At 41.3% G+C, this 13558-nt stretch overlaps 2 protein-coding genes across 2 annotated transcripts in view; both read right to left on the reverse strand.

The window, feature by feature from the left end:
- Window positions 1-2955: 2955 nt before the first annotated feature.
- On the reverse strand, window positions 2956-5989 carry LOC113590975 (extracellular calcium-sensing receptor-like). Its single transcript, XM_035525423.2, has 4 exons — window positions 5265-5989; window positions 4845-5069; window positions 4472-4595; window positions 2956-3869 (listed from the first exon to the last, which is right to left on the reverse strand). Exons 1-4 carry the CDS (start codon window positions 5943-5945, stop codon window positions 2956-2958), a joined length of 1944 nt encoding a protein of 647 aa, XP_035381316.2. The 5' UTR covers window positions 5946-5989.
- Window positions 5990-9925: 3936 nt separating this feature from the next.
- Window positions 9926-13558, reverse strand: part of LOC113590981 (extracellular calcium-sensing receptor-like) — a 5247-nt gene continuing 1614 nt past the window's right edge. Inside the window, exons 3-6 of the mRNA XM_027031329.3 lie at window positions 13360-13558; window positions 12779-13003; window positions 12408-12531; window positions 9926-11129 (exon numbers count right to left, since the gene is read on the reverse strand). The exon at window positions 13360-13558 is cut by the window's right edge and continues 587 nt beyond it. Of these exons, the coding sequence (XP_026887130.3) occupies window positions 10216-11129; window positions 12408-12531; window positions 12779-13003; window positions 13360-13558 (1462 nt within the window). The 3' untranslated portion in view covers window positions 9926-10215. The remainder of the gene's footprint in view (window positions 11130-12407; window positions 12532-12778; window positions 13004-13359) is intronic.

Raw genomic sequence — 13558 nt, forward strand, 5'->3', positions numbered from 1 at the left:
ACACCAGACTTGAAGTGATCTGCATGGTGTCTTTGTGCCTCCCCGAACTCTGAAGATCTGAATGGCTGCTTTACACTGGTTTAAATACCCATCTTTCAGTGATGACCTGTCAGTAAATGTGGGTGTGACTTAGGGATAGAAAGAGTGGTTATGTACTAGGTCTTTAGTATGTAAAGTTGGTTGTCACTACAGCAAATATAGGACCAAGTTGCAGTAACTGTAGGCTTCATGTCCAGAGGATTAAACGATATTTATAGTTATGTATTTCATTTACATTAATTATGAACTGCTTATATTGATGTTCTTATTGTGCCATGTCAAAATCAGCATTATAAGCATGTGGCATTTGTAAGAGGTCGTGTCCTGTAATAGGCTTGGGAATACTCCGCACTGTTCAAAATATGATGCACTTTTTTATTATCTGATTCTGATCCGGTAGGTCATCTGACTGCTAATTGTGCCACTGTCACACAGTAAACAGTCAAAACAACACAGGCTTCTCCACAGTCACTGAAACGGATACTGCTACGCGTTTCCCACAAACACTGCCACCAGGGGTCAGTAGAACTCTACTAATTTGTTTTTTGTCTGGCCTTGAGCATCACAATCCATGTCCAAAGGACCTCCATTCTCCAGTTTTAGCATGGCCTTCTGGTGTCTTGGGGCATTACTTGTTGTTGCTGCTTTTCCACCAGCACTGTCAGAGTCAACCATAACTTCCACTATGTTCATCTGTGATCCTGTTGCCTAAAAACCAAACAAAACAAAACAAAAGCTGAGCTAGGTTTCCATCACAACCCATGCTGCTGGTTAGAGGTTGTATATATAAGGAGAGGAAAGGATCACCAAAGTGCCTGGCATGTTCCTTTACCCCTCTGCTCTTTAGAGTCTGCTAAAATGTAAGCTGATAATAGGCTTAAAACTATTCCATAACATATTCTCATTACCAACTTGTCATATGATGAAGCTTGATCAGGATCATCACTCACTTTTGGCATTGCGGTTCCCATGGCACTAATGCCATGTTGTGTAGTATTTTTGTCATGTAACCATGATGACTTCACCATGTGGTTATGTTTTGTTTAGGTCCTTATCCCCACCCTTGTCTTGTGTTCATCCCACTTATAACTTGTTCCTTTGTGTATTTATTCCTCAAGTTTCATGGTTTTTTGTTTTTGGTGTCATTGTGATACAACACCTTGGGTTGTTATTGTTAGAAGTTGTTCATATTGTTGTTTATAATGTTCTGCTGTTTCTTTTCATGTCCCTGCTTTTGCTTTTTTCTATGCTTTTTTCTTTTTTCTACTACTGCTGACATTTGTGGAATTAACTCCAGTAAATGTGTCCTGCCTTGCTTTGACTGTTAGAGAAAAAACAGATAAGCAAGGATGCAGAGAATTGGACAGTTTCTCCATTAGTTGAGCATTTGTTTGTTGAGGGCCTTTCAGTTTGGTACACCTGTGTTTTTTCCAACTGCATTAGCTACCCCAAGTGTATACATCAAGGAAACCTTTGTTAGGGGGTTTCCCTGCAAAGTGTCTTGTACTTTGCATCTGTAACCTGCTTTGCATATGTAACCAAATGCTGCCCTTTCTCCAGATACTGGCATTGATAATGTCACCTTTCTGTACCCTGTCAACATGAGGGTGATGCAGGGCAATGCTGTCTTTCTTCCAAGTGGGCTCTACTTCCATTATGGCCTTATTCTCGACAGGGGACTGCCTCGGCTGTGATGGAGTCATGCTATGGTCTCCAGTGGGTGCCCACACCTCCCTGCTCTCAAGAGGGCACTGTCCCGCTGCTCTGGCCCTTCAAGAGCGCTGTTACCAGACCCAGCTCACAAAAGGGAGAGCTGTTCCTGCACCCTGCCACCAAGAGGGTGTTGTCTCTGAGCCCTGCTCCCAAGGATGCTCCATCACAGCCCCATGCTCCCAATAAGGCACCATCACAACACCCTGCCTCCTAGAGGGCGCTGCTCACAGTGTTTTTTTTTTTTTTTATGGCCCTGGTTTCACTTTGGTTTCCATAATGTACTCTCTTTTGTTTGTGCTTTAATTTGTGAGCAGATAGAGGATGCACACAAGGAAAGCAAAGTCAATGGTTTCATTGGGAAAGTGTGGAGAAAAGGAAAATCACCTGGCAACAGCTATGGGTAATGGATGTGAGTCGCATCAAGTTTTTGCTTGGAGCAACTTATGACGTCCTTCCAACTCTATAAAACCTTGGACAGTGGGTCCCCATGCATAAATTGTATGCAGAGGCTGGCACGTTGAAGCATATTTTATCCAGCTCATCCACAATGAGGATGCCAAGTCTATTCCTGTGACCATCCCGCTGGCCTTCCAGTCTGTTCCATGTGACCATCCTTCCATATAAATTGTGTGTGTGTGTGTGTGTGTGTGTATGTATGTATATATATATATATATATATATATATATATATATATATAATAGATAACTATTTTAACTCAGGAATTTATGTAATACTCTTAAAATAACAAATAATATTTATTTTGTAAAAAACACATTGAGATCAAAAGACCTCATAAATATGCATACATATTTGGATCAAATCAGGTCCAGGATATCATTAGCTACACACGACCATGGGTGTTGGTAGCTCAGTGGTTAAGGTAATTGACTTGTAATTGGGAGTTGGCTGGTTCAAGCCCCACCACTGTTGGGCCCCTGAGCAACCTAGCAAATTAACCCTCAATTGCTTAAGTTGTTCTCAGTCATAATTGTAAATTGCTTTGGATAAAAGTGTCAGATAAATGTGAATTTGATAATCTGGTATATGCAGTTGCAGATTAATTCAGAGGGGCATTTCTATGTGTTGTCAGTAGTATAATCCATGCACAAAATGTCTGGAAAGCTTGCTGTCACTTTACATATGGAACTTTAACAATTAACTTGACACATTTTGCATAAGATGCTTGCTATTTCAGAAGGGTTTTAAAGAGCTTTAGAAGGTACTTTACCCATAAGGTGTTTCTTGGTATTCTGCTCTGGCCTAAACACAATTATGAAACACTTGGGAGCAAAAATACAAATAATCAAACCAAAGCTTGAGGCCAGAATAGCAAATATCTCCATAGCTGCAGTGAATTTTCCAGGAGAGCTGACATAAACTGGAATAAAGGTGATCCAAACTACACAGAATATAAGCATACTAAATGTGATGAATTTGGTTTCATTAAAGTTATCAGGCAACTTCCGAGCTAGAAAAGCCAAAATAAAACACAAGAAAGCCAGGAGTCCTATATAACCCAGTACAGCCCAGAAACCTATAGTTGAACCTAAGCCACATTCCAAAATAATTATTTCCTTGTAGAGCTTTACATTTTTGAAAGGGAATGGAGGAGATAATTTTAACCAAATAACACATATAAGAACCTGTATAAGAGTGAAAGCCAGAACACTGAGTCTCTGCTGTGAAGGCCCAAACCATTTTGTAACATTACTGCCTGGAAGTGTATCCCTGAAGGCCATTAACACCACTATTGTTTTCCCCAGAACACAGGAGATGCAGAGGACGAAGGTGATCCCAAACGCTGTGTGGCGCAGCATACAGGACCACTCAGAGGGCTGACCAATGAAAGTAAGTGAACAGAGGAAACACAGAGTCAGAGAGAAGAGCAGCAGGAAACTCAGCTCTGAGTTGTTAGCTCGGACGATGGGAGACGCCCTGTGTTTGTAGAAGACAGCAGCTATACATACAGACACAAAGACTCCAACAACAGAGAACACTGTCAGTATAATGCCCAAAGAGTCATCCAAGGACAGGAACTCAACAGGCTTGGGGAGGCAGCTGTCTTGTTTTGTGTTGGGCCAGAACTCAGCAGGGCAGTGCAGACAAGCCAAAGAGTCTAAAATTGAAACAGCCAGAAGGCAGATGTCAGAACATCATTATAGACAGAAATTTACAATAGGGGAAGGGAACAACAAAAATAAATATGACAAAAGCATTATATCTGTGAACAAAATTTCAGTGTCTGGTGTGTCTCAGAGGAGGATGGGTTTCCATTTTGGGGCTTGATTCCACTTAAGGCTTCATCCTCATATTTGTCACAGTGTTCTTATGGCTGGTATGTGTCACAGTGTTTTGTCTTGCCATTGTTTCCCAAGATTCATCAAGATTTCTGAAAAAGGCTACTTTGTAAAAAAATAAAAATAAAAATGTTGTAAAGTACTGCACAAATAAAGTTTAACTGAACTGAATCATGAAGACTGGGGAATTAGTTAACTTTAAATATTTGATTTTTTTTTTGTACTGACATGAGTAATTGCATTACAGGAGTTGGTTTATCTTCTAGTGTTACTACATGATGCATAAAGTTCAAATGTGGCTAGGCCAAAGCACATGTTCTGCATTCTAATGAATACAGACAAATATTTTGTAGATTTAGGCCAATGCAAGAGTTGATAGTAGTAAAATCTTCATTCAGCACAATGCACTGTGTTGTACAACCTGTTTTGTTACTGATCTCTCCTTCAGCACATGGTATACACTTGAAACAGCAGACAGGTCTTCCCTTCTGCACAGCCTTCCTGGTGCCTGGAGGACAGCTCTCACTGCACACAGACACTGGCACCTGGGAAAGGCATTAAATAAACATTTAAATGAGTCATGGTATGAGTCAAACTTTAGTCCCTGAGGCCACTGTACAGTACACATTAGTGTTTTCCCTACTTGAGAACATCTGTTCACATTTATCGGATAATCTACAACACTTAAAAGCAAATCAGGTATGCGTAAACAGGGACAAGACCGAATCATCCATCATTGTCCAAACACAGAATAACCTGTTTTCTGAGTGATTACAGGGTGTGTTATACTGTACCTCTGTTTGTCCTCCAGGCCAGCTGATAGCACTGCTCATTCTGAACTCCTGTCCTCTCGGTTTGGATGAATCATAGTAGCCCACTGTCACAAAGTCTAAAGCACCATCTTTCTTAAACTGCCAGTTTATGAGCTCATAGATTGTCAAAGGATCCCCATTTGAATCAAAGTTGACCAGATCACCATTCTTTGTGGTGAAATTCACTTTCTTTAGCTGGTTGTGTACCTGTGGAGATAAACATTTCTTTATGAAATTGACAACTCATGGTACTGTGTGAATTCTCCTCTACAAAGACAATACTGTTAAATACAAATACAAATACAGTTTTATCATCCACAACATACTGTAGGTATGTTAATACAACCAGTATTTATTTTCAAGGAAAAGGCAGATCTGCTTTTACATAAATAAGTTTTATACCTGCCATGGTGATAATGTAATGGTCTTGTCACACTGAGTGTCATTACAAATAACACCATGAATTGCATGCGCTATGGCGTACGTAGCTTTATACACCAAGTTAGTGTTGCGCAACTGAGACGTGTCTGTGTATGGGTTCTGTAGCGCGCGGATATCTTCACTGCCATCACACTGACGCACACCCACAGAGAGGTCTGTCCTCCCTTTTAGGCTACAGTTGAACGAGCGCTCCCAAAATTCCGTTAATAGGGGCGATTTTAGGACTTGTGATGGAGAGAGGTCTATTAGAAACTCATGAAAACCTGGGATAACTGACCGGGGGACTCCAAAACCTAATGCACCAGCGCATATGTTAAACCGCAAAAATTCTGCATCGGTAATCCACGTCTCACTGCCGATCCACAGAAGCGGCGGCAGAGGTTCTCGTGCCAGTTCCTCTATAAGAAACTTCATGTCGCCCGAGGCTAGAATCGCTACTATTACTCGGGTTGTTGATCTGCGTATGACATTTGCCACTCTCTCCAGTTTACTGCGCGGCTGTGTCCTGTAGTAGGCCTCGGAGTACTCCACACAGATCCCCTCCTCCTGCGCAGCTTTTAGGAACGCTGCCATTCCGTTGTTTCCGTAGTCCGTGTCGCTGCGCACTGCTCCAATCCATGTCCAGCCAAAATACTTCACCATTCGCGCCAGTGCGACCGCTTGGGTTTGGTCACTAGGTACTGTCCTAAAGAAGGTAGGAAACTGACGTTTATCGTTCAGACACGCGCAGGTTGCGTAGACACTCACCTGTAATTCATTCAGTGGAGGAAAGGAGGAATATCCGTTACTTGAGTAGCCTGCTGTGTTTCACCTACTAGTTGTAAAAGTGCTTATTTATTTGATATCTATCAAGCATGAATATCCCCTACAGGCTATAAGCATATGCAGTATTTATAAATCAGTAATCCGAAGGCATTGCAGGAGGGAAGAAATATAAAAACTTTTTTTTTTTTTTAATCGAAAAATACGACAATGTGACGTAGCCTACAATATTCACCTGTGGAATTCCAAAAAGACCCAATATTCTAGCCATGCTAATTGGCGGGGTGGAAGACGTTTCTCCAACGATACCTGACACCGCGGCAGGTGAGGATTTAGGACAGGAATGACGGACATTAAAAGCTGGGTCAAAACCATTCACAAATTGAAATGCAACGTTAACTGCTTTAGGCGAGGAAGAGCACGAGTCGTATATCTGGTAGCCCAACGTGATTCCCGGTAGGAGATCTGTTCTGCTGTTGATCTCATGAATGGTGAACGTCAAGGCGCGTGCGAAGCGCAGCTCCCTGAAGTCCATGCTGTTTGGAAACAATAACATATTCAAAAATTATAATGCTCTAGACAAAATCAAATCATCAGGTGTACTTGTACTTTTATGTGTCACGAATACAGTACATAATTACAGAAAAGCAATAACTTTATACTAATGACATTTTCTCTGTAATTCTAATATAATGCACTGCTCTCTGCTCTCCACTCCACCCTCACAGACAGACCTCCCAGAGCACCGTGGCTGTAGTGGTAGCCTGGTGTAGGTGTTCTGCTCAAAGTTAGCATAGTAGTGAATTGTGAAAATCCCTCCAATTATAAAATCTCCATTCATAGAAAGAACAGGTAACTGGGGCTCAGTCCACAGCCTGCAGCTGACTGGGTTTGCTTTACATCCTGCAGGGCTGAACACAGTCATCAACAGCGCTGATACAAATGACACTAGACTTGAAATGATCTGCATGGTGGACTTGGTGCCTACCAGCACTCTGAAGGTCTAGATGGCTGCTTACCACTGGTTTAAATAGCCACCTTTCTATTATGGTTTATCAGTAAATGTGGGTGTGACTTGGGATCAGGAGGTGTGGTTATGTGTACAGTGTTAACAGTGCCCGTAACTAATTGTTGTTTGTCTCTGGTACATTTTGTAGTGTCATTTAATCAAAAACTGAGCAGCAGTATCTGACAGCCTTGTTAGCGCTAGGAAATATGCACTGCATCAGAACATAAATAATATTCATACTTAAGTACTTACTGATTATAAACTCTACTTACTTTCACACACTGAAGTAAAATATAATGGTTTTTTTTTCCACTTTAGTGATTTTAGTGTCACATTTCCAGGGCTTATGTAACTGACAACATTTCTGTACATTCTATATGTAAGTAATTGTACAGTTTTACAGTTCTTATTTTTACATTGTTCAGTTTCTGAACTGGATTTGCAGACCACCTTCTCACTATGAGCGTGTAAATAATGAATTTATTTTATTCCTGGGTTTGTTTATGTTGCTTAAAATAATGTGTGTTTTGATTCTCATTTTCATTCCTTGTACAGTTTCTAATCCCCTATCCTAACAAGTTGTGAATGTCACGGAACGCTCACCTCCCGCGAGTCACGGGGTTTGGCCCGCCACGTGACTTGAGAGGATATGTTTGTGGCCACGCCGGCACACACCCTTGTTAGTGTGTGCAGTATCATTGATCATTGTTGGTGTAGTGTGTCAGGAGGTCAGGAGGTCAGGAGGTCTCATTATTGTTAAACGTATTCAAGTTCATCGTTCCTGTTATATGTGAGTGCCGTTATGTTGTATGTAATAAATGTTCGTCCATGTTGGTTGAGTCTGTGCATTCTGCTCTATGCCCTTCAGCACTCGGTTCACCTCGTTACAGAATGACCAACCACCACAGGAAGCCAGCTCTCGACAAAAATGGACTTCCTAGCGGAAGGTGCGTAGGCATCCCCGCACTACTGCCTGGGTCCCAGGATATCGGGGAGAGGACCATGACCGGTGTCTGTGTCCTCTCTGGAAGCGGAGGGGAACACCCCCAGGAATTTCTTGGGGGGGCCTGTGGCTGTTGAGCCTGGGCCAAGGAGGGCCGAGGGGCACCACACTGAGCAGAAAGAGGGCGGTTGGGTGGAGCAATCGGGATCTCTGGAGAGTAGAGTGGAAGCTCGAATCCCTTCCCTTCAGCAGACTCACCAGCAAGACTGGAGGGGTCTGCCCAAGGCCCCGGAGGCAAGCTGCCTCTGGGACGCTCCTAGAGCGGCGGGAAAGAAGAGGAATGTTGGGGGAGTAGCATGTCTGAAACTAGGATGAACGTGCACCCCTGCATGTCTGTTGAGGCCACGGACACGTTTGAGGTGCCTGCACGGATGGCAGGCGCCACATCAAAGCACCTTATGTTTGTGTGTGGGTGTTATTGTGTGTTTATGTTTGCGCCTTTTGTCTTTATAGGTGTAATGTCGTTGGGAGTGTACCGGTCTGCTCTGAGAGAGGCAGGGAAGCTGCCTTTCTCCCTCTTGCCATGAGGTCTCCCTTGCTAGCAGCACGTGGTCCGCTTGGTACTGCGTGGGCGCCGGGCATTGTTTGTGTTTACGTGTACACAGCGCCCGGAGGTTCGCATTCATTGGATGTACGTGTGGGGAGCCGCACCCCTTGGGAGGGGGTTTTGTCATGGAACGCTCGCCTCCCGTGAGTCATGGGGTTTGGCCCGCCACATGACTTGAGAGGATATGTTTGTGGCCATGCTTGCACACCTGTATCTCGTCTTGTTTGTGTATTTAAACCCTTGTTAGTGTGTGCAGTATCGTTGGTCATTGTTGATGTAGTGTTCGGATGTCAAGATTAGTCTCGTTATTGTTAAACGTATTCATGTTCATCGTTCGTGTTATATGTGAGTGCTGTTATGTTGCATGTAATAAATGTTCATCCATGTCGACTGAGTCTGTGCATCCTGCTCCACACCCTTCAGCACTCGGGACACCTTGTTACAGTGAATATGTATGTAATCTGATTACATCTAAGAATTAAACAAATTTTATAATCAAACTAAATTTCTTGATATTTTACCATAATCAGATCAAATATTCTTCTTTAATTGATTTGCATAGCCATATAGCAAAGCTTTAATGCTCAAGTTAATTAGCAAGAACATTGTTGTGTGTTCTGTGAACAACAATGGCAGACTAGTAAATCAAAAGCCCCGTTCCTTATTGCATGTGACTGATTTAATAAGCAATATTATAAGAATGTCATACCTTGTTTGGCACCCAGCCAAGCACACACACAGCCCTCCCCCAATCACAGCTCCCAATTACTTCCTTGCTCCCGGTCATCCACTAATCCCTGCACTCACCTTTAACCCAGTTCATTTTCCCCTATGTGTTTGCTTGCTGCACCTTAGCCTATACCAGGACTAATACTTGGCCATGGTCTCTTCTTCCCAAGAGAGCACTTTTGCTTTGTTAAGAAGCTATTTTGCTTTGTTAAGAAGCTGCTCGCTTTTGTTTTCATTCAAAGTTCCCTGACTCCTGACCTCGCGACTCATTTCACTGTTGTCATGTCACAGATATCTAACCCAAAGTTTACTTGAGTTCTCTCCCTTCGAACAGTCTCACAGTACCCTCCACTCTAGCTCCTGTGGTTTGTGCATTCATAAATTATCATTAACTGTTATGGGAATTATTTGTGTTACTTTAGAAAACTGCCTTAATATAAAAATAATTCATGGGCTTGTGGAATTAAAACAATACATTCATGGCATATTACTTTATAGATTGTCCTAATGTACACAAAAACAAAAAACCCTTTTAGAATTGTTCATTTTTATTATGCGATTAAAATGTTCCAGTCATTTACAACAAAAACAGCAAACATTATTGCTCATAAAGGCATAAACCAATAACTATGTAGATACAGAATTAGACCATTTCAATAGTTAAAGACCAAATGATTTGAAAGAATAGTTTATAGTTTATCATCAGTGAAGCAATGTATATGAAAATTAATCGTGCTGGTTATTATAAAATGCACTTTATTCAAAAGGTGTATTGGTGAGGCTGCATTGTTACATGTAAATCTAATTATAACTGGACCCATGTTATATGAAGTGATGAAGCTTCATGCTAGTACTGATCATCTCAAAGAGCTTTAGAGGGAACTTTACCCATTAGGTGTTTCTTGGTATTCTGCTCTGGCCTAAACATGATTATGAAACATTTGGGAGCAAAAATACAAATAATCAAGCCAAAGCTTGAGGCCAGAATAGCAAATATCTCCACAGCTACAGTGAATTTTCCAGGAGAGCTGACATAAGCCGGGATAAAGGTGATCCAAACTACACAGAATATGAGCATGCTAAATGTAATGAATTTGGCTTCATTAAAGTTATCAGGCAACCTCCTTGCTAGAAAGGCCAAAATAAAACACAGACCAGCCAGAAATCCTATATAACCCAGCACAGCCCAGAATCCTACAGCTGAACCTAAGCCACATTCCAAGATGATCTTTTCCTTATAGTGCTTTAGATTTTTGTAGGGGAAAGGAGGGGATATTTTTAACCAAAGCACACAAATAAGAACCTGTATTAGAGTAAAGGAAAGGACACTGAGTCTCTGCTGTGGAGGCCCAAACCATTTCATGACATTACTGCCTGGAAGTGTAGCCCTGAAGGCAATTAAAACCACAATTGTTTTCCCCAGAACACAAGAGATGCAGAGGACGAAGGTGATCCCAAACGCTGTGTGACGTAGCATACAGGACCACTCAGAGGGCCGACCAATGAAAGTAAGTGAACAAAGGAAACACAGAGTCAGAGAGAAGAGCAGCAGGAAGCTCAGTTCTGAGTTGTTCGCTCGGACGATGGGAGAGGCTCTGTATATGTAGAAGATAGATGCTACACAAACAGCCACAAAGGCTCCAGTGATGGAGAACATAATCAGAATGATGGCTAGAGTGTCATCCCAGGACAGGAACTCAACAGGCTTGGGGACACAACTGTTTTGTTTTGTGTTGGGCCAGAACTCAGGAGGGCAGTGAACACAGTCTAGAGAATCTAAAGATAAGATTATTATATAGACATATTATAGATTATTACTTTAGTACAGTGGAATCATAAAACCATGGTTCCATCTAATCAGAATATCTCCTAATGTCACGATCAGTCTCTCCCAGCTTCCGTGTTCCACGTTTTCCTTGTCTTGTGTTCTTTAGTTGCATTCTATGGTTTCGTTTTCTCCGCACCTCGTTTGATCTTCAACACCTGTCCCTTGTTTAGTTGATTGTATTTAAACCCTGTTGTGTGCCCTTGGTCTACGCTGTTCATTATTGTTGTTTCTTTGTATGCTTATGTTTGTGTTTGGTAGAAGTTTGAAAGCCCATTTATGTTTCCAAGCCTTTGTTTATGTTAACCTGTTTTTTTTTTGTTGTTTTGTTTTTTTTAATTGTACCCTTCGTGTTTCCTAGCCTTTGTTATAGCCTGATTCCCCTGTCTGCCTTAGTGTGTTTTGTTTACTGATCATGTATCCCTGTACTCTCCATGTTGGCTCTTTGACCCTGGATTTGCCCATAATAAATCTCACTCTTCTCCGCACATGCGTCCGCCTCGTTACCGCTCACAGTTACAGAATCAACAGACTAGAGCAAGGACGCACAACAGGGTTTAAATACAATCAACTAAACAAGGGACAAGTGTTGAAAATCAAATGAGGGGCAGAGAAAACGAAATTATGGAACAGAACTAAAGAACACAAGACATGGAAAACATGGAACATGGAAGCTGGGAGGGACTGATCATGACACCTAAAATAGCTTCCTTTATCATTGCTGACCAGTGGTAGACTTGCTATAAGTCTTCGATTTGCTCAAAGTTTGCTACCGTTTCAAGGAGTTTATCCTTACAACTGGTCCCTTTGACTTGCTCAGGAATTTGCATTTCTGCAAATGATTTCTGCAGCTGTGTATCAATGTTATGAAAAGCACCATTCATATAAATGTAATTTAATTTAAATAAACATTTCAGTTTTACCGATGGACCATTTTCACATTTTCACATTTTCACTTTTTATTTTTTTCTGTTGGGACCTGCTATATTTTAGTAGTTCAGATGTCGCAATACATTCTTTGGTATTGTTTTCTTAGTAAATTATTGACCTCAATAATATTGCTGGTGGATGTTAACTAATGCTATATACTATGATAGGATGGTTACTGCATATTAAATAAAGGCAAAATGGAATCATGTCTATGGATGCTTCCTTCCATCCATTGAGCAGACAAATATCTTTACAGGTTTATTCAAGAGAATTAAGTAAAAAATGTACTGATACACAACCTGTCTTGTTACTGATCTCTCCCTCTGCGCATGGTACACAGTCATAGCAGCAGACAGGCCTTCCCTTCTGCACAGCCTTCCTGGTGCCTGGAGGACAGCTCTCACTGCACACAGACACTGGTGCCTAGGAAAAAAACATTAAAGAAACACTTAAATGGAGGAAAAGTACAGGCCTGTATAAAAGCCCATCTTATTGAGTATGTATTGAGTGTTGTCCATATTCTAACATATTTGATTAAATTCATGTCATAAATAAGACTTAATGAGTTAACTTACATGTGTGCAGATAAGAAAAATACTAAAGAGGTGTTGTACTGAAATTTAAGAATTCCTGCCTTGTATTCAGTGTTCAAAGGTGTGTTATACTGTACCTCTGTCTGTCCTTCCATCCAGATAATCACACTGCTTATTCTGAACTCCTGTCCTCTCGGTTTGGATGAGTCATAGTAGCCCACTGACACAAAGTCTAAAGTGCCATCTTCCCTAAACTGCCAGTTTATAAGATCATAGACAGCCACTGGATCTCCATTGGAATCGAAGTTGACCTGATAACTGTTCTTTGTGGTGAAGTTCACGCTCTTGAGCTGGTCAAGTACCTCGAGAAATAGATACAGCTTAATGAAAGGTCATGACCCTGTTTATATTCCTCTCTACAGAGAATATAGTTCACCTCTAGCCAACAACTAGGTATATTTGTATATAAAAGTAATATATATTTATAATACCAGTGAACAGGAATGCTTCTGAGTTTGATTTAGGAAATACCCTGATTGTTATGCAATACAGTTTACCTTTAGCCTACAACTGATGTTGAAATATGTGACTGCTTTATTTTTTATCAATATTTGTTATAAATATAAGTACATATTCTGCAATTGCTTATTTGAATTATGAGTCAAGGAGGAGACTTTGATTTAGAACTTAAAATGAATTTCTATTAAGCAATTTTTACCTGCCATGGTGTGAATTGAATATTCTTGTCGCATTCAGTGTTATTGCAAATCAAACCGTGAATAGCATGCGCTATGGCATACGTAGCTTTGTATACCAAATTAGTGTTGCGCAGCTGAGACGTGTCCGTGTATGGGTTCTGTAGCGCGCGGATGTCCTCACTGCCATCACATTCCCGCACGCTGTCCGAGACAACGTTC

The sequence above is a fragment of the Electrophorus electricus genome, chromosome 6, assembly GCF_041902795.1.
Source record: "Electrophorus electricus isolate QZ-2024a chromosome 6, ASM4190279v1, whole genome shotgun sequence".
In the NCBI taxonomy this organism is placed as follows: Eukaryota; Metazoa; Chordata; class Actinopteri; order Gymnotiformes; family Gymnotidae; genus Electrophorus; species Electrophorus electricus.

Bases quoted from the DNA above. Each gene is read 5' to 3' on its own strand.
- LOC113590975 (XM_035525423.2), bottom strand. From the start codon at position 5,945: ATGGTGAAGTATTTTGGCTGGACATGGATTGGAGCAGTGCGCAGCGAC. The intron at 5,070-5,264 runs GTATAAAACTTA...TTATCTCCACAG, and splicing joins TTACATTATCACCATGGCAG to GTACACAACCAGCTAAAGAA. The intron at 4,596-4,844 runs GTACAGTATAAC...TGCCTTTCCCAG, and splicing joins GGCCTGGAGGACAAACAGAG to GTGCCAGTGTCTGTGTGCAG.